Below are 21493 nucleotides of genomic sequence, written 5' to 3' on the forward strand. Positions count from 1 at the left end.
TAAAAATAAGACAACAGTACAATAGGTCAGGCAAATCAATTCATACATGTGATCTCAATTATATAGATGATTGTTTAGACATATCCTTAAAAATTTTTTACATTTAAATACTATCCAGAATTCTAAAATTGTTAAACAATGATCATTATAAAAAGATAAAATGCGATCTTTTCTCTCGATATCCATTGAACTTAATGCTAATGTATAGCAGCATTGTTTATCAAGTTCCTTCGAATTGTCCACATTGAGTGCAAGAATTTAGCTACTGCAGAAACAATCACTGCAGAAACAATATTGCCTTATACCCAGGTTTTTACACAGCTGAATTAACCATTTCTTCCTAATGCAAGCATATACTGGACAGAAAAGGATAACATGTACGGGAGTTGCTTCCTCAACTCGACAACCTGGGCAAGAACGTGCCAGGCCCCCTTTCCACCTATCAATATTGTGATAAAAAGGCAAAGTGCCATATCTAAATTGCAAATAGAGCTTCTTTGCTAAAGTGGGTTGTATTGCATCAATCTCAGGCTCAAAGCTATAGCAGGACTTAACTTCCAAAAAAATATCAGTTAAGCTTGAAGTTTTTACTGACCGAAAGAGATTCCTTAAATTAGATTCTTTTACAACACTTGTCATGGTTTTCTTGGAAATAGCTGGGCAGGAAGCCTCGGGATTTAACCAGAGTTCTTCAAGCCCGCTTGATGTAAGTAACTGTCTTACGAATGTTAACCAAGGGATCCTACCAGATCCTAATGAAGCCATGACTACTTTGAGCTCCTCCTTGTAATTCACCAACTCAGGAGTGCTCCACAGGCGCTTCCAATAAAGTAAGGGCCGGACAGTAAAAGCGTCTGCAATTGGGCAGATATTCAAATCTAATCTGAGCGGAGCCAAGGGAGTACTTTTTGGCAAATCCAATAATTGCCTTATGCAGTTATTTTCAGTTATTGATAGGTTACTTACTGGTGTGTGTCCCCAAAGTTCCGCCCCATATAGGGATGATGCCCTTGCTTGAACTTTGAAGATTTCAAGGGGGGCACTTATTATTTTGTAGTACAATTCTTCTGTACTTTTAAGATGCCCCCAGCTGCTTGGGATAGTCTTAGGTTGGCCTTGGCCACTTGTGGACCCCACCCCATTTTATCATTCAAAGTCAAACCCAAATATTCGAAAGTTGGGACCCTTTCATGGGGTCTGCCTTCCATCATTGGATGGGGGCAGTTAACAGTATTGGCGTTAAAAACCATATACTTAGTCTTATTTGAATTGACCGCCAGGTTCCTTTTAATGCAGAATTTGGAGAACTGGTTCAACACCCGCTGCATCCCCATTGGGGATTTTGAGAGCAGCAGCGTGTCATCCGCAAACATTAAAGCGGGAAATCTTCGGGCACCCAATTTGGGGGAGTCGATGTCGTTTATAGCTAAGAGATCTTCGATAAGCCCGTTGAGAAAGAGAGAAAACAAGGTCGGGGCAAGCACACAGCCCTGCCTAATGCCTTTCTCAATCGGGAATGGTCCAGTTAGCTGACCTTGTCTGCCAAAACAAACTCTCGCAAAAGTACCTCCATGTAGGATCTTAAACTGATAGCATAAGTATGGCGGAACCCACATTGTTAGTAAAATGGTCCATAACTGGTTCCGGTCCACCATATCAAATGCGGACTTAAGGTCGACGAATGTAAGATATAAGCTGCCCCCTTCCAAGACCACATGCTTCCAGTAAAGAACTTGCAACCGGAATAATTGGTCAATTGTTGATGTTTTGGCCCTAAATCCCGCCTGGAGCGGCGTCAGAATGTTATTATTGCTGGACCAAATCTGTAATCGTTGTAACAATAGCCTGGCGTAAATTTTTTGGGTCACATCAATAAGGCTAATCGGCCTATAATTAGAAGGTTGGAGCGGCGAGCCCTTCTTGTGAATTGGAATTATCTCCGCCCCCAGCCAGGTACTTGGGAGTGGTAGCCCCTGCAATATTGCATTAAATAATACCCATAGGTATGGGCCCCAAACTGTCGGTTCTTCTCTATATAAATCACCTGGAATCTTATCGAGTCCCAGTGCTTTGTTAGGCTGGATACTTGAGATGGCCGATTGTACTTCCACCAATGTAAATGGTTGCACTGACCACATAGGGTTCTGAGCCAATAATATTACTATTTGTTCATTTGTGTCATGTTATACTATGTTTCTATGTATAAATCTATATATACACAATATATATATTATTTATATTTATTTAATTTGGTAATGTATTCGATTTTTTGCATTTGATTTGCTTTTTTTATGGTATATATATATATATATATATATATATATATATATATATATATATATATGATTTTTATAGTAGTAAGTGGAAAGAAACTCCAAAAATAACGAAAAATATACTTTTGTAATAGTGTCATATAATAATTATGTATATATAAACATGTACACACATATATATTCATGTGTGTATGTTTATATGAGTATATATGTATATATATATTGGATCAAATGTTATTTATATTTCTTTAATTTACTTAATGTTATTGTTTTATATTAAAATATTTAGGATTTACTATTTTTAACTATATATATATTCACTGAAAAAAACATAGGTTTCAGGGGTGTTATAGTTAGCTGGATATTTCACTCGTACAAAACCATTGAAATTCCCCCGTTATAGTTAGTTCAGCTAACTATAACTCGCGCACCCGCAATGCACTGCTGATGATGTCACATAATACATCACTCATGACATGGTCAGTGACATCACTCATGACATCTCAAAATCCTGAGGGTCCTTGGGGGCCAACTAGCCCACCAGGTACCTCCAGTATGCGCCAGAGAGCTGCGTTGCAGAGAGGTGTTCGGAGGCCACGCCCCTTTTTACAACACTCTGCAACACGCCACAAGGCGAGTTTGCACAGTGGTGAAGGGAGGGGGCAGGGCCTGAGGTGACATGTGTGCAAACACGCCTTGTGGCGCGTTTTAAGTTGAGGAATTAATTCCTCTTCAATCCAGAGGGTCCCTGGGGGCCAGGTAGCCCACCAGGTACCTCCATTAAGCGCCACAGAGCTGCGTTGCAGAGAGGTGTAAAAAGGGGCATTGCCTCAGAAGACCTCTCTGCAACACAGCCCCCTGGCGCATACTGGAGTTTCCTGGTGTGCTAGTTGGCCCCCAGGTACCCCCAGTATGCAAGTGGAACTAGTTTCCCATCTGCAAATGCACCAGGAGTCGCGTTTGCAGAGTGCTGCAGGGAGGGGGCAGGGCTTCTGGCGCGATGTTGGTCTTTTTTAAATATTTTTTTTTAAGAAGGGGGGCTGTGTGGCCCCCCTTCTTTTCCAAATTTGTTTGCCCTGGGGTCCCCATCCCCCAGGGCCTGGCCCCTTTTTTTAAAATAAAAATGTGGAAGGGGGCCGCGTGGCCCCCCTCCCGAGGCCATAATTGGCCCCGGGGACCCCATCCCCCGGGGCCTGCCCATTTTTTTTTTTTTAATTACTTTTTTGAGGGGGGCTGCATAGCCCCCCTCCTTCGGACATTTATAGCCCTGGGGACCCTATCCCCCGGGGCCGGCCTTTCCTTTTTTTTTTTACAATTTTTTTTTAATAAATGGGGAGGGGGGCCGCGTGGCCCCCCTCCCGGGCCACTTGAGAGACCGTGGGGGGGTCCCCAATCCCCCACGGTCCCGCTGGCTCCCCGCGTCCTGCGGGAGCCGGCATTGCTTTTCCACATGGGGAGCTGCTAAGATGCAGCTCCCTGTGTGGAAGAGCAATCGTCTTTGATTTTTGGAAAAGAGAGCAGGTTTTCTGCTCTCTCTTCCAAATACCAGAGCAGTTTGCTATGGGAGGGCAAAAGCCGAGAGGCTCCCGCCCTGCCACAGCAAACAGCAGTGTCCCGGGGGTAGGCACCCCGGGACAAAGCAGGAGCTGGCCCTGGGGGGTGGCGGTCCCCAGGGCCATGAAGGGCTCCAGGAGGGGGGGGGCGCGTAGCCCCCCGCTCCACATTTACAAAGACCCAGGGGGTGGTGGTCCCCAGGGCTTGGGGGTCCATCACAGATCCCCCAATTTAAATACTTAGTGCCCCGGGGAGGTGGCGGTCCCAGGGGCAGTGGGGGGGCTTGGATACCCCCCCACGTTTAAAATTAATGCCCCGGGGGTGGTGGTCCCCGGGGCTTGGGGGGGCCTTTGAGCCCCCCACCCATGTCTTTTTAAAGTCCCAGGAGGTGGCGGTCCCCGGGGCTAGGGGGGCTGTGAGCCCCCCGCACATAATTGTAAAAATCCCCAGGGGGTGGCAGTCCCCGGGTTGGGCCCACCATCACAATTCATACATTGCCCCCGGGATTTGGCCCACCCGGGGGCTAATTATTAACGAAGCGCGGGAGCCCGCGTTTCTTCTTTTTTGTCCGCGGCTGGATCCGTGCACCCTGCGCGGATTTTGCCGATTTAAAAAAAAAAAGAATTGGGGGGGGGGGGGGGCTTGGGGGTCCTTGTGGGACCCACTGAGCAGGCCTAGGGGGTCAGGGTGTTTTCTGTTTTCTTGTGCCTCGGTTCTACCGAAGCACAAGATGGCTGGCAACACTTCCTGGTTTGGAGTGTTGACAGACAATAGCATAAAGCTTGTGATCGGGAGGGTGCACGGATCCTGCGCGGTCATAGATATATATGTGTTTTTACTTTTGAGTTTCTCAGCAACTGCTGAACAGATTTACACCATTTAACAAAAAGGGTTCTTTCTGAACCAAGAACTACCTCTTTGCCAAATTTGGTGTAATTCCGTTCAGCAGTTCGGGCTGTAGCCGTGTCTAAAGTTTCCTATGGGAAATTGCATGGGGAAAACACGTTTTGGGACCCCCCCTTTTTTCCCGGCCCCCCCTTGCCGAATCTCCCCGAAACTTTCAAGATAGGAGCGGACCGGAGCGCCCCCATTGTCAATCGGCGCCAAAGTTATTGGGAATAGAATGTTGCGATTTTCCTATGGAAAATAGGTCCTAACTATAACTATCTACTGGCGACCGCCAGTAGATAATTAAAAAACAATATTTGTGTATGTTTTTTAATGATATTAGTGCAAAAGTATATTTTTTCGATAGTTTTGTACTTACAGTCATAACTATAGGGAAAAAATATTTTTGTAATCGATATTTTTGACACAATATTTCTGCATCACAATATTGTTGTGATTGATATTATGTCAGTGATGCCACACACATCCATCAATTCTCTCTGAATCCTTCTCTGATCTCTGAGCTCTTACTTGGTCTTGAAATCGTCGACCGTTAGGCGGCTGTTGTCCAGCGCCACCGTCCTTTGAGCATTGCTGATCACCATATCCTTGATCTGAAAGAGAACAACAGAAAGAGGGGAGGATATTATAGATTGGGGGAGGGGTGAACGTATGAAGCACATACATGCTCACTGCTAACTTAGATGTGTTCTTTGTTGGTCCATAAGGAAAATTGCATTGTAAATTTCTGGGTGACCAATGAATATGTCAATGGTTCAAAGTTAGAATAATTCTATTCACATATATTTCATGTTTATTTTCTTAAATATGGCCTAGATCCAGCTCTCATGAATCAGGCTTAGATACCCATGTCCTAACAGGAAGTGGTTGAGGAATAAGAAAATAGCACACACCAAACTACCACCCTGATGGACTTTGGAGAAGGTACTTTTTGCAGTCAGTGACAGGAGCTCGTGGGATATTTTGTCAGCATTCACAACCCTGTCACAAAGCCACTTGGACAATTTGACACTCTGTGCCAACCTGAATCAATGCCCACTCAGTAGAGCATTGGTAAAAAGAAGTGGGCACCGTGTGCAAGCAAGTCACAGAGGAATCCCAGTCAGGCACTTAGGGGAAATCCTGTCAGCATATGTGAGACACATTTTAGGATGGCAGGGCACCCAAACTTCAGTGGAGTTATACATTAGACATGAAGTGTACCTGCTGCCATGGGTTTGTTGGAAGCACTGTACTGATGCTAAGTGTGTGTACAGTGCTTGCACAGTAGCGATCACCTTGCATTCAGAAAAGCCATGAAGACTTGGCACATCCCTGAAATATTGAGCAACTGACTCTACCTTCTGTAAGAACCAAGATCTGGTGGACTATGCACTCCTAGGTTGACTAGAGACTGTGATCCCTGGGGGCTTGGCAGTGACTCCAGGTCATGGAATAAAGTCACTACAGGGTTCGTAGCACTTTTGGTGCCCCCCGTGTGTCAGCCGCTCTATTGATTCCAAGTGGATTGCACATAGCGGAGGGCCAATGGTCCACTGCGAGGTAGTCTCCACCTTATGGACACATTGGTACTCATCAACAGTAGTGTCTGCCTATGTCCATCTAAAGACAAGACAGTGCATCTAAAGATGTAAGCACATTCATGCACAGTGCATCTATACTTACAGTCCTTGCAGCCCTTCACGCCTATGAGCAGGAAGATTTTGCTCACCATGCTTATCCCTTCACGCCTATGCACAGGGAGATTTTACTCACCATTCTTTTCCCTTCACTGCTATGCACAGGGATATTTTACTTACCATGCTTATCCCTTCACGCCTATGCACAGGGAGATTTTACTCACCATGCTTATCCCTTCACTCCTATGCACAGGGAGATTTTACTCACCATGCTTATCCCTTCACGCCTATGCACAGGGAGATTTTACTCACCTTGCTTATCCCGTCACGCCTATGCACAGGGAGATTTTACTCACTATGCTTATTCCTTCACCTATGCACAGGGAGAATTTACTCACCATGCTTATCCCTTCAGGCCTATGCGGAGGAAGATTTTACTCACCATGCTTATCCCTTCAGGCCTATGCACAGGGAGATTTTACTCACCATTCTTTTCCCTTCACTGCTATGCACAGGGATATTTTACTTACCATGCTTATCCCTTCACGCCTATGCACAGGGAGATTTTACTCACCATGCTTATCCCTTCACTCCTATGCACAGGGAGATTTTACTCACCATGCTTATCCCTTCACGCCTATGCACAGGAAGATATTTTTCACCATGCTTATCCCTTCACGCCTATGCACAGGGAGATTTTACTCACCATTCTTATCCCTTCACGTCTATGCACAGGGAGATTTTACTCACCATGCTTATGACTTCACACTTATGCACAGGGAGATTTTACTCACCATGCTTATCCCTTCCAGCCTATGGGCAGGAAGATTTTACTCACCATGCTTATCTCAAGCCTTTAAACCTCATGCATGTAACCCCACTAAAAGACTGAAAGAGAGTGGGTCAGGTTTCTACTCCAACAAATCTCCTCCCTCTATAACTCTCCCCCACACCTGAAGCCAGCATCCTTTCATCTGCAGACTTCTGAAGACCTCCCTCTTACGCCAAGCGTTTGACTCCTACTGAACTGTGACCCTTATTTTAATAAGGGTCACAGTTCGCTTACTCTAGCTACCTTTAATCACAAGAACGCTTTATAAAAACAATCAAATAAAACAATACAAAAGTTCACAAACGTATCATGCTACATCCGGGCCGCTTTTCAACCACAGACTTGAAGGGCACCCAGGAAGGTGATGCAAAGCGGAGTATTTCACAACCTTGCCAGCAGGAAGCGCTATACAAAATATACAATTGTAGTAGCTACGTACTCAACAACCCATGAAGCGCTTTGAGCCTAGCAAGGGGTAATAGAGCGCTATGCAAACACCAATGTAATGCAATGCAGTACAGTTCAGCAGTGGTCTAGAAGACGAGGACCCAAAATCTGCAGCTGTCTGGTGGGTCCGTGTTTTGTGTTGCTGCAGTGATCACAGCGAATGCCTCACTCAGAAATCAGTGACAGAAAGGGCCCCTGAGATCGAGATGCAGAGGCTGTGAACAGACCCTCTCTCTGCCTGTCTCGGCCTCCTGTAATCTCATTCTGACTTGCTCTCTTATAAAAGAGATCAGTTTAACTGAAAATGCTATGTTCAAAGTGGATTTCAACATTAATTTAAAATGCCCGTTACAATCAATGTTTTAAACCTTTACATGTCCTTGTCTCTTGCTCTCCGAGCAAACGCTCGTGTTAGTCAGCTGAGGAGAGAACTACTGCGGGGGGAGGGGGGGGGGGGGCGGCGGACGAGAGGACCTGTGGATGATTTCTTTTCATCTTGGCCTTTTTTCGCATTTTTTTAATATAGCCTAAACTTAGATAAAGGGAATTGGTCCGCTTTACAAGAGAAGCAGACTACATTTAACATGTGATTTCTGTTTTTTAGCCAAGGAGAGATAAGGGATTGAATTGAAGACTTCATTACACAATTAAATCAATATCAGTGAAATGTTTTTTGTATCTCTCCCCCGTCGCCCACGCTTCTCCCCTCTACTTTGCATCCGCGTTCTTTCGCCCCTGCTCTATCCCTGCATTTCAGGCTCTGAATCTGAAGGGTGTATCTTGGCCACGTTTAGCGAGAGCCCTGTGCGGCCAGGCGTTCACTGTCAGGGTGCCAGGCTATGGTCGACCTGTTCTTTGTTGTGTTTCCTCGCAGTGTTTACAGAGCGTTTGGCATTGCTCGCTCACTGATATGAATGAAACAGGTCCAATCGCTGACAGTGTGCTGCAGGGGTTACTTGGGGTGGGCGCCTAAGGAAGCATCTCGATCTTTAAAATGGCTTCAACATCCCTCTGCAGCTCGGATGAGGGGGGACATGCATGACCAGCTCTGGCCTTTTCCGGGAGCTGAGGCACTCAGCCATGTCTGTACATTTCTGCTGTGGGGGCCGAGGAGGTGTGGAGAGGAGTGCACTGGGAGGCAGTGGCACATTTATAGCAGACTCAACATATCCACAATGGGATCACACATACATCTTCTACCGTATTTATTGTTGGAACCTAGAGATACTGGAAGGGGTGTAGAGATCAATAGTGCAGCAGGTGCAGCGGCACCGGTGCAGCGGAGTATGAGGGCTCCACTTCACCCTAATTGTTTGGTGTTTTTCAGTAATAAGTCAGGAGTTCAATCTCTGTGCTTGCTATGGGGCCCAATGTGCCATATCTACACTACTGAGTACCGAAAAGCACCTTCCACACACCTGATTGAACCCACTGGAAACGAGGCGGTTAACACATTGAATTCCTGAAGACTTTCTCCCAGGACCACGTCCTTTCTGCTTGCTTGCTTCTTTGCATCTACAAACACCCAGGACTCTCTGGCGATACCAGATGAGGAATCAAATGTTATAGTCAGCATCACAACTCGGGATGAAGGACCAGGTGAGGAAAATCAGCTGCAATGGTGATTGTGGTGCACCCCTACCACCACCACTGGTACACCCAGGTGACTCAGCCGAGACTTATACAAACCCACAGTGCTCCCCTGACTTTTGGCCTTACACCGACTGATGCCAACCCCTTACCTCGCCCCCTTCTGCCCTCCGATCCAATTTTGAGACCTGCTCTTGCTCTGATAGCTACAGTAGGATCCTGTGTGCAATACAATGGCACCACTGGCAGACTCCCTCGTGGGAGCGCCATCATTTTCATGGGGAAAAATCTGTATACAAAAAAGGGAACTTCCCTTGCCATTATGGAGATGTGCTCAGGGGGTGGTGCATATTTTCTTCCCACAAAAGCAGCATTTAGGTAGAGCACATAAAGGGGTTAGTGGCAGGCATAATAGTTGGTTAGGTGCCTGACTAAAAGTGTCCAGAAGTGGTAGCTCTGGCATTTGGAAGGGTGTTAGACTGGTGACTTCTTGGTGCAAAGTCTCCAGTACTGAGATCACTGCACCATGTTGTGGTGCACTCGGTCTGAACACACAATTGTTGCCCTCAAGGCTAATCAAAAACCGGGGGCCCCATTTACAGATATAGCACGCGTTTCCTGTTTGCACCAAGGGGCGCCGCAAAGCAGGTGCGCGAGATGCAAACAGGAAATGTATGCCATATTATGTTGAATGCCCTGCACTCAGGGCAGTCGCAAACTCACGCTGTCCTTAGGGCAGTGCATTCAAGAGAAATATGGAGCAGCTGTTTAAAAGCTGCTCCGTGTTTCACAGTGAAGGCTGCAACCAGCCTGTACTTTCAAAAGGGAGGGAGATTCTCTTGCAGGCGAATGCAGTGAGTGACTGAAACCACAAGCAAGGGGATGTCTGGGTGGCCATGGTCACCCTTTCCTCCCTCCAGAGGGACTGCCTTTAGGCGGCACATCGAAAGTCTGCCACCTTTTTGTGGCACGCTTTCACTACGCTTCCTGAAGGTGGGATTGCTTCTACGCCCATGTCGGTAATACAGCACAGGCGCAGAGGCAAAGAGATTCCCTCATTTGCATAGGGCCACGCCCCCCCCGGCAAATGAGGAATCGCCCGTAAACTGATAGCACTGGTGCTACGTGTGCACCAGTGCTATCAGTATTACAGAAGGTGCTACACAAGCTTGCAGCCCCTTCCGTAATGCCAAAGTGCCCCCGGGGCACTTCTGTAATATGGCCCCTGGGCGTTAGGTAAACTCTGAGGGAAAGGGACTGATCTGCCAAAATGAGCTGGGTGCTCCAGCTGCATGATGACATACAAAGGAGGGTGCCTAGTACTAATTCCGGGGCAGACATTCTGACAGTGCACTACCCGCTGGTGTGCACCAGGTGCAGGGGATCAGTTACTGTGGTAATGAGATAAACTGGTACCCTCGGCTGGTGAGGCAGCTCAATACTTGTCACAGAACCATGACTGGCTTTACTAAGAGAGGCCCATGGTCTCCCTGCTGTTCCCCTGGAATGGCCCAGTGGCTCTGACATGTAGTGCAGCCAGTATTTTGACACACACAAAGATAGCCAGGGAGCTGGCTGTAGGTGAAATCAGTAACTTATCACAGATCGCAACCATGTCAAAATTGGCATCTGAAGGGAAGTGCTACATAACATGGAATGCTTCCCTGGACATCCAAAATATATTGATCCTCTGCCTGTAAATCCCCTGTCTACTCCTAGAGTTATTGTTCCACAAAACAAGGGACAAGGTGACAAAAATATTCACTGACATGATGAAAAATGTTTTTGGTTGTGACTTGCCTTCTTATGTGTTTATGGGTGTGGTAGAGTCCTTGTAGTTTAATCCCCCTTGCAATATCAGGTGTGTTGATTGTAAATGATGCCTTGCGGTCCTCTACTAATTGTGACTATATAAACTATTGTGTGCCTGTGTCACATTTTATTTAAAATGTTAACATTCATCAAAAATTACATATTATAACTTTTTGCCACATAAATATATTTTCCTTTCATTTCCTATCCCTTGACTATGCTAATTTCTGTGAAGGTGCCTTGCAGTTCTAATGATTGGCCATATGTGATGTGTGACTTACGCTAGGGCTTTTCTGGAGTAGGTTTGAGAATGTTTGGTCAGTAGAACTATTGGGTAGATGTGGGCGTAGCTTTTGTGAATAGCAAGTGGCTTAATCTTTTGTGGGAGTGTCTTAGTAGTTGGCTCATGTCCACCTTTCTCCTTAGTTAGTAACTGGGTACAACATGTATTTTTAGGTCTCGCCTAGCGAATGCAGCGCATGCGCTGCTTCGCCTTGGCGAGACTATTGTTGTCACTTTGGTGCGCAAAGGGAGACAAACCATGTGCGCGCACGGACAGGCGATGTGCACGCGCATGGCGTCTCCTCGCTGCCCCACACGCTCCCACCGCGCGCTTATTTTAGGACTTGTTTTGCATTGTAAGAGACAATAATACTTCAGAAAAAGTCCACTAGATGGCGCCATAAACCAAGCCTCAAGAGACGCAGACATTTGATCTCTCTTGGCTGCGCTGAGAATAGGTGTCAAAGGGGCCGACGCTGTGCTTTACACAGGTGCAATCTGGAAGAGTGTTAATTTCGAGTCATCAGGGGCGCCCCAGTGGAGGAAACCTTACATATTTACGTAGCACTTCCATAACGCTGGAAAATAGGAGCAGCAACACACAACTGACAGCACAATGACATGAAGGTAGCAATCCTGAGGAGGGATTCTTTTTGGCAACAGATATTCTTTTGGGATATGCAGATGTACACAAACAGCAGCATTTGCGCTTTTCAGCTCAATTTAGGAGTGTAAGTCTAAACAAGCATTTGCAACGCAATAGGTCTCTCATTTGCTAGAGTATGAGCTATTGGCCTTGTAAATGACAATGCCTTTTAATTATGTTTTAAAAACCAACACATATATAAAAGGCATTGTCATTAACATATGCGAGACCCATTGCATTGCAAATGCTTGGATATTATTCATTGATTATATTAACTGGTAATATATTGATCCACACTTTGAGTGACCAGTTAGATGGTGATTTATTGAATGTCTACTTTTTAAAGTTGCTATTATAAAGTACTTATATGGCATTGTAAAATTGCACCTACCTGCAATTTGAGGGTTTGGAAGTTGATGAGTCCTTCTTGTCTATTTCACAATTATTAGAAATAAAATGCATTGCACAACTGAAAGGATTGTTTTTAAAAATAGTAGCAAAATCACATCAGTGAATGTTTTTGTATTTAAATCATTCAATTGAAAATACATGGCAGAGATGTTTAGGTGTCAGCATGTCTTTTTGTGATATGTATTACACTGAAAAATAAAATATCAATAACTGTTACAGTAGCCTGCCAAAGCCAGACCTATTGGCTTTCCCAATGATTTTTTTGTCTGTTTGCCATCTGGACCAAAGTGGTTTCTAGACAATTAATATCAGAGCTGGGACGGTGTTTATTTCATAAGGTCTAGAGGGCCAGAGTTGATACACCTGTCCAGTTAAGTTAGGGAGGGGGCAGGAGTTCCAGGACTAATACCACTTACAAATTAACCGGAAGTTACAAGACATCTCCAGGGGTGTGCAAAATGTGCATAATTTGCTTTTGTGTAGTTATGCAATATTTCCCAAAAATTAGATGATATGAAAATCTAGCATTAGCCCATTTTGGACACAAGTACACATTTTGCTCTAAAATATGGCAAAAAAATATATGAGTGCTGAGAACAACAGCCAATTGCTTTCTGTTCGCGTACAGTATTCTTGCTGCAGTGGTGTAGCTGGAAAGGGGGGGCACTCCGTTCCTGGCTACACTTTTTTGGGAGCGCCGGTGACGGTGAGCACAAGGTACGTTTTCTCTCCCTCGTCTGTTGCCTCCCCCCTGCTCGTCATCGTCTGTCGCCACCCCCTCTCCTCATGCTCTGTTGTGACCCCCCCTAACCTCCACCGGCCGTCCCTGGGTGGCAAACTCTGGGATCGCCCCGGGCATCAAAAATAATAATAATAATGCGATTTGTAAAGCACTTGGTTACACCAAAACGATGTGTCCCCGCACCAAACCAGTATGTAGAGGAGAAGAGATCACCTAAAGGTCTAGCGACACCTCTGGCTTGCTGTCCCCCACTATGGGATTTTTACCCAAACAGACTTCGAATTACACAACGTGGCATCATATCTGAAAGTGTATATACCAAGTGTGATGCAAAACATACTAGAATTTCAGCTGGGTTTAATACCATACCTGATTCCATGCTGCCTGAGTAGAGCACGCATCAAAGCTGTACATATCACACTAGTAATAATGAAGGCCCATGGCTCTTTAATAGTGCCCATTAAGGAGACCCACACAAAGAGGTGCATGCACAGACACAGACACATGCAGCCACAGTGCACACATGCACACAGCCACACACTCCACAAAGAGACATGCGCACACACACACACAGAAGCATAAAAGCACGCACTACAGACATGCACTCACATTCACACTCACCCACACAATAATACCAACGAAGGCACACACTTGCAATCACACTGTGAGGTGTCCAGAGACAGCCACACCCACACACATTCAAAGATGCAAACAGGGTAGACTGAACCACAGTGGCACAGAATGTTAGCTTAAATGACCCACAGACGCTTTAAGACACACATGTACACACAGAGACACTAGCAGGGCCGTTTCTAGGTGTTTTGCCGCCCTAGGCGAGAATTGAAAAATGCCGCCCACTCCCTTTTACTAACATCTCTCTCTCCCCCTGTCATCCAGGCTAGATGAATTAATGCATTAGATATTCCCAAACTCATGTTTTTTGCCGCCCTCCCCCCTTTTGCCGCCCTAGGCGGCCGCCTAGTCTTGCCTAATGGTAGAAAAGGCCCTGGACACTAGATCCCCCCTCGATCCCCTCCCTAGATACACTACGTCAGGATCTCTATCATACAGAAGGGCAGGAGCAGGGCTGATCGAGCGGAAGCCCTACATCCATCTGTATAGCCACACACACACCTTGGGAGATGTTGGCTCCGAAACCCGGAAGGGTGGGCCAGGGACATAAGGCATCTTCCTCCTCTCAGGCGGCCAATAAAACTGCGGCTTCCTGACAGATTCTGTGACGTACGAGAGCTGGTGGTATAATAACGCATGGTTTCTCGGGGCATGGGGAGTTCGCCTGTAGAGTGCTGGTATTATACGTGTATTCTGAGCGTAGAGGGAAAGCTCACGTGTAGAGTGATGGTATAATACATGTATGTTGGGTATAAGGAGAGCTGACAGGTAGAGTGCTGGTATAACTAATGTATTTTGGGTTTAGTGGGAGGTCATATGTAGAGTGCTGGTATAACACATGTATTTTGGGTTTAGGGGGAGGTCGTATGTAGAGTGCTGGTATAATACATGTATTTGGGTATAGGGAGGGGTCACGTTTAGAGTGCTGATATGATGCCTGTAATTTGGGTATAGGGAGGGGTCATATGAGGAGTGCTGGTATAATACATGTACTTTGGGTACAGGGAGGGGTCGTATGCAGAGTGCTGGTATAATACATGTATTTTGGGTAAAGGGAGGGGTCATATGTAGAGTGCTGGTATAATACATGTATGTTGGAAAAAGGAGAGCTCACATGTAGAGTGCTGGTATAATACATGTATTTCTGGTACAGGGAGGGGTCGTATGCAGAGTGCTGGTATAATACATGTATTTTGGGTACAGGGAGGGGTCGTATGCAGAGTGCTGGTATAATACATGTATTTTGGGTAAAGGGAGGGTTCATATGTAGAGTGCTGCTATATAATACATGTATTTGGGGGGCAGGGAGGGGTCATATGCACAGTGCTGGTATAATGCATGTCGTTTTGGCAAAGGGAGGGCTCATATGTAGAGTGCTGGCATAATACATGTAGTTTGGGGCCAGAGAGGGGTCATATGCAGAGTGCTGGTATAATACATGTAGTTTGGGCATAGGGAGGGATCATATGTAAACTGCTGGTATAATGCATACGTTCTGGGTGTAAGGAGAACTCGTCTGTAGAGTGCTGGTATAATAAATGGATTCAGGGCTGATATGATACATATATTCTGGGGTGCAAGGAGAGCTGAGCAGTAGGGTGATTGTATAGGGAAAGCTCAGCTGTAAAGTGCTGATGTGAATCTTGGATTTAAGGGTGCAAGGTGAGTTTATTCTGTGGGTGCTGGTATAATACATGGGTTAAGAGGTTCAGACAGAGCTCGTCTATGGAGTGCTGGTATCATATGCGGGGTCAGGTAGAGCTCTGCTGTAGCATGATGATATTACGCATAGATTCAGGGGTGCGGGGTCAACTTATGCTGTAGAAATGTGATGTAGCACATTAATTCGTAGACTATCGAGAGCTCAAAGTACAGGATAATGTGCATGGATTCTGATGTCTACCGAGAGTCCTGGAGTACAGGGGTGGCATGATCCATAGGCTCAGGTGCATAGGGAACTGGTCTGCATAATTCTAATATAGTTGACAAATCTGGATTTGTAGGAAGAGCTCAGCGTACAGAGCTGGTCATGTGCATGGATGATAGGATGAAAGGGGGGCTATATACAAAAACCTGATCTTATGCATGGGTTAGGGTGTATATGGACAGGCTCAGTCCATGTGTTCCAGGGTGTAAGGGAAGCCAAATATACATGTATGGAGGAATGAACTCATCTCAGCAATCCAGTGCTGGAGTGAAATACCTGTCGTCAGAAGTGATGAGGATAGTTTAGCTGCAGTATACTGAAAATATGCATTGATTGAGGGGTGCAGGGGGCTCACAGGTGTACATGTATCTTACTGTATAGGGATGGTTAAGATCAGGGTCACTGGAATTATGCTGCAGTGGATGGCCAAATTGTGTGGCAGGAAAAGGCAAATTATGTGGCATAATTCTGCACATTTTGTGTTAGTACTACTTCATTATTTTGTCGTTTCTACCCTTGTTAATACTGTATGGGCATTGACTGCATCTCATTATTACCAGTTTAACACCCAAATATAGCAATAAGCAACAGAAATGTGGCCAGTTAACCTTTGCAAAGGGCCCTCCACGGCACAGCAACATGTGTCGCTTTAATTTTAGTACCCTTTGAACTGTTTGCGCTAGAAACATTTTTTTGTTGAAATCTGCAGATTATACAGCAAATTATCAATTATGTGGCAAATGCGGCAAATCTAAAATTTTGCCAAAAAAGCCTCAGCCGCAAAATCGCATTATTCCAGTGTCCCTGGTTAAAATGTACAATTCTAATATGAGACGGATTTAGACTTCTTGAAAATATGGCGGGTATTGGTTATCCTCATTCACCAGGCATGTGTCTTACCTTCTCTCTCAAGGGTTCGATGATGTCCTCATAGGCCTTCCAGTTGCGCTCGTTCACCGTGCCTGGCCCCCCATGGTATTCGAGGATCTTCACCTCTAGAGCTCGGTTTGTCTCCTCCAGCGTCTTCACCTTGTTCAGGTACGAGGCCAGGCGGTCATTCAGGTCCTGCATGGTCAGTTTCTCGTTGACCACCAGGCCGGATCTCCCAGACCCGCTGCCGAGGTCCCCATGGTGGGATCCACCACCATAGGTGAACCCTCCTCCGTAGCCATCTCCGACTCCATTTGAGAATCCCCCTCTGAACCCAGAGCCTGCACCCGCTTGACGTTGGTGGTCCCAGCCCAAGGTGCTGTCTCTCCCCAGGATACCCAGGGACCCACCACCAGATCCTGCTGCACTGGAGCTAGTAAAAGCTGTGGTACGTTTGATGGACATTTTAAGTCTAGCTCAGCAAAGGGAGTGTAACCTAGAACCGTTCTGGGACTTTAGCCAGCAGGTAGTGGTTTTAGGAGGTAGCAGGAGTGTACTCAACTTTTCTGACAGCCTCTATTTATTAGCAGCAGGCCCCTCCTCTGCCGCCAGCCCATTGGCTGGTCACGGACATGGGCGGGGTCAGCAACGCAAGTTATAGTACAGATGAAAACCTTTGTGTGCCAGCTCCTAGGAATGCGTGGGTGCAGCCTGAGCCTCTCGCAGAAGGTACACGCGAGGTGAAGACAAGGTCAAGGGGTGAGGGAAGGGGCAATAAGAGAGAAGAAGCAGAAAGGGAGCGGAGAACGAAAAGGGTAGGCGGGTTTGAGAGAAAGAAGGGCACGTAAAGAATAAGAAAGAAAGAAAACAAGTATACAAAAACAATTAGCAGATAAAGGACACAGGTGGTGATGAAAGACGAGGGAAGAAACGAAGTCAATCAGGAAGGGGGGGGTTGATCAGAGAAGAAGCGAAGGAATGGAAGAGAAGAGGTGGTAAGGGGTAGGGAGGAAGAGAGGCAGACAACATGTGGACGGAAAGGTAGAAAGAAAGGGTGAACCAGGTTCGAATCACGGCGTCAGCACAACTTCCTGTGATCTGGAGCAAATCGTTTCACCTCGACGTGCCTATAAAAAGGAACATGACCTTGTGTAATGTTCCTTTCCCTCATGTAAAGCGCTCCAATACCTTCGAGTGGAGTTAGTGCTATATAAAACTGCTAAGGAAAAAAAAGGAAAGCATGAGATGACCCTAAAGTGGCAGTAGAGAGGAATAAAAAGGAGCTGACGTCAAACTGAGGGGTGGTTATTTTGAAAGGGCAACAGGAAGATCGTAGCGCTCAGCGTGGGGAGGTGGGAGCGTGGAAGGTTTGTAAAAGTGAACTGTATAAACCAGTGCCTGATGGGGGCCCGGGGAGTCATGAAAGATACAGCAGGGTAGAGTGTGGTGAGGCGAAGCACAGTGGAGATGAGAGATGCAGGCGGGCATGGAGCGATGGGGTGGGTGAATGGGTTAATGAAGGGAGGGGGTAGAGCCTGGCTCTGCTGGCTTTGGGGTTGGGAATTCTACTGACTAAGTGAATAGTCAGAACAAGATAACATCCCATCTGTGACTGGTAGGGAAACGGCCACGACAACGCGGCCATTTCCACGCATACCCATAACCACGCATGCATTACAACACCTGCGTGGTCCCCACAAATAGCCTTTACCACGCATACCTTTACTATGAGATACGTAGTAAAGGCATGTGTGATAAAGATTTAAAAAAAGGGGGGGCTTGAGGGGGTCCCCCCCCAAAAAAATGCATGGGTTTAAAAAAGGGGGCTTGGGGGGTTTCCGTCGTTTTCAGTAAAAGAAGAAAAAAGTTGTGGAGGCAATCGGCGTCGTTAGAGGAAACGGAAAGACACTTCCACTTCCTCTTAACGACGTAAAATGCAAATCGGAAGTGCTTAGAGTGGAGAGATGAGGGGGTGGTGTCACGCAGGGATAAGTTTTAAGGGTACATTTTTAGGGTTCATTTGTAGGGATCGGAGATATCCTTTAACATGAAAATGCCATTAACATGCATAGTTTAACAACGCTGCATGTCAAAACTCGGAAAGACTGCGCCGCGAGGCAGTTTCAAATACAACAGGGACATATCATAGCTCAAGACCATGTGACGACTAAAACTAGTAAATAACCAGTGGACTTAATGCGAATAACATGTGACGCGGTCTTCTATTCTAACAGAGAACTAGAACACACTTAGATAAAAGAAGATTTTCACACTAAAGACTTGGACATTTCTACATAAATACTGTATGTCGCCCATATAACAAGACTGAAGCCTTGAAAAAGTTTCTAAGAAAGGAAACACGTGTCGGCTGCCGGTTCATCGCTTAAAAGGAGGATTGTCACACCAAGCTGTCTATTCCCAACCACACTGCTACTGTGTTTTAAATTTTAAATTTGTGATTTAAGATTCTGTGATATATTCATATTAAATTGATACAGCAAGAACTGAACTGATGTCCTGCTGGTACTATGAATTGATTTGTGCTAAATAACTATATGAATTGATATAATAATTGAACTAGAGTGCCGAGGTTTATATATTTATCACCACGAATAGCCTTTACCACGCATACCTTTACTGCGAGATACGTAGTAAAGGCATGTGTGATAAAGGTAAAAAAAAAAAGGGGTGGCTTGGGGGTTCCCCCCCCCCCCCAAAAAAAAGCGTGGGTTTATAAAAGGGGGCTTGTTGGGTTTCCGTCATTTTCAGTTAAAGAAGAAAAAAGATGTGGAGGCAATTGCGTCTTTAGAGGAAACGGAAAGACACTTCCGCTTCCTCTTAACGACGTAAAATGCAAATCGGAAGTGCTTGGAGTGGAGAGGTAAGGGGGAATGAGGGGGTGGTGTCGCGCAGGGGTAAGGTTTAAGGGTACATTTTCAGGGTTAATTTGTAGGGATCGGAGATATCCTTTAACATGAAAATGCCATTAACATGCATAGTTTAACAACGAAAATCGTTGTAAAAGTATGCGTGTTAAAGGCATTTTTGTGGTAAAGGATATGCGTAGTGATGGCATTCGTGTTGTAACTCATGCATGGTAAAGGCATGCATTGCAACGGAATGCGTTATAACGTCATACAACCTGAGTGGTACAGTGGTAGACACCATGGAAGCAAAGCCCGACCCTACCTATAAGAGTTCCTTTCACTCTTCCCTCCATTCATTCATCCATCCTTTCACCATTCAGTTACTTTTTCATCCATCCATCAATTCATTTACTCAATTATCCTTGCACCCCTGTAGCCATCTTTTAACCATTTCATCCACTGACTGTCCTCATAGGGAGCAAGAGCAGGGGGCGTCTCCTCTGTAATAGCGGAAGAGTGTCTCCCCACTGAGTTATTCAGCGGATAATAAAATTATATTTAACAATATTATATAATTTTTTTCCTGCTGACTGACTGTACCAGGGAGTCTTGGGTGAGGCCGGGCGGGGCATGAGGGAGGAGGGGGTAGTGTGCACTGTAAAAAGCACCTTGGTTTGGCCGACTGTCTTAGGTCGGCAAAACATGCGCAATTAGGTTTCTCCAAACTGGCTATGTTGGACAACGGGTTCGGAAAAATGCTTATGGCACTAAGGCACTGTCTGAGCGGCAAATGAGGCCACTCAGACCAATCCTAGTGCTGCTCCTATGCTATGAGAGCAGTGTCTGGATTGGGTGAGGAGCCTATGCTGGTGTCCCAGGGACTGCTGGGACACTATCAGGAGAGAAGAGGAGCATCGAAGCTTCAGCGGCAGGACAGGTATTTATTATATCGTCCTTACTCCCCCACCCTACCCACCTTGCCCCCACTGGAGTTTTGTGGTGGCCACCACTGCAGCACCTGCTGCACCTGTTCATGCGGGGGCACATCACAGGGGGGTGCAGGTGATCCACCTAAATCACACCAACCCCCAGGACAAATGTGGGCTCAAGAAGAGGGGTGCAAGCATATTGTTTTTTCTTTCTCTGTGCCTCTTCAGACACGTCCAGCTCCTACCCACAGTGTTCAGTATATGACCTCTTTTTAGGCACTGGTTGGTTTTTCGAAGGAGTGGTAATGTAGCCTCTTAGCAGTGAGATGTTCACGTTGGCGTTTCAAAGGAATCTCTGTTCTCTCACCCAGTGGGCTGGGCTGTTTACAAGAAAAAGGGGGAGAAAGCGAGGAACAAAATGTTACTTTGCATTTCATTAGTGTACCAAGAGGTGCAACCAGATGTGATACCATCACCATTCTGGGCTCTTCATCCCACAGCATATTGCTTTGTGGCGCTTTTAGCTTTGCTTTGATCTTTCTCCCAAAAGACTTGAAAAATCAACATGCAAAGTGTTGCTGGCTACAATTCCGGAACTGGCCAAAGGTGTTGTATGTGACACGGAGCTACATGTATCATGTGTTCTATAAATCGTTCAGTCCATTAAAAAAAGAAGCTTTTTTTACACTTAAAACCAAAAGTAAACTCTGCTCACATATTTTGGGAGGGTAACCCTGTCTTTCATATTATACATTAAAACAAACTTTGGTAATGCAAATCATGTTGTCATTTGTGTAGTGGAAAGTTTTATACCCAACTTCACAGCATGGACTGCAGCAGCACAGCACTGCCTATTACAAAGAAGTAAAGGGCAGGTGTCAGTAGCAAGAGAACAACACAAGATGTTCTTAAATGTACAGGTAACTAACACACTAAAGACTGAGCGGAAGGAATTAAAAGGGTGTAATACGAACTCCATAGTCATTAATACAAGTATAAAACTCCTGAAAGAAACAGTGACACCTCTTTTGGATTTACCATACAATCATGTAGTACTCTCACTGGATGATAAGGTATACTTCATCACCGGATGCCACTTCTAGCACTGAGGAGCATCTGAGAGTAGTACATTGAGTGTGTGCAAGCGGTC

The 21493-nt window shown here is 45.7% G+C and overlaps 1 protein-coding gene across 1 annotated transcript in view; it reads right to left on the reverse strand.

Moving 5' to 3' along the window:
* The window catches only part of LOC146856288 (keratin, type I cytoskeletal 19-like), a 42842-nt gene extending 25754 nt beyond the window's left edge, over window positions 1–17088 (reverse strand). The window contains exons 1-2 of the mRNA XM_085650718.1: window positions 16578–17088; window positions 5247–5329 (exon numbers count right to left, since the gene is read on the reverse strand). Of these exons, the coding sequence (XP_085506844.1) occupies window positions 5247–5329; window positions 16578–17012 (518 nt within the window). The 5' untranslated portion in view covers window positions 17013–17088. The remainder of the gene's footprint in view (window positions 1–5246; window positions 5330–16577) is intronic.
* Window positions 17089–21493: the final 4405 nt, after the last annotated feature.

The sequence above is a fragment of the Triturus cristatus genome, chromosome 4_1, assembly GCF_964204655.1.
Source record: "Triturus cristatus chromosome 4_1, aTriCri1.1, whole genome shotgun sequence".
Lineage (NCBI taxonomy): Eukaryota > Metazoa > Chordata > Amphibia > Caudata > Salamandridae > Triturus > Triturus cristatus.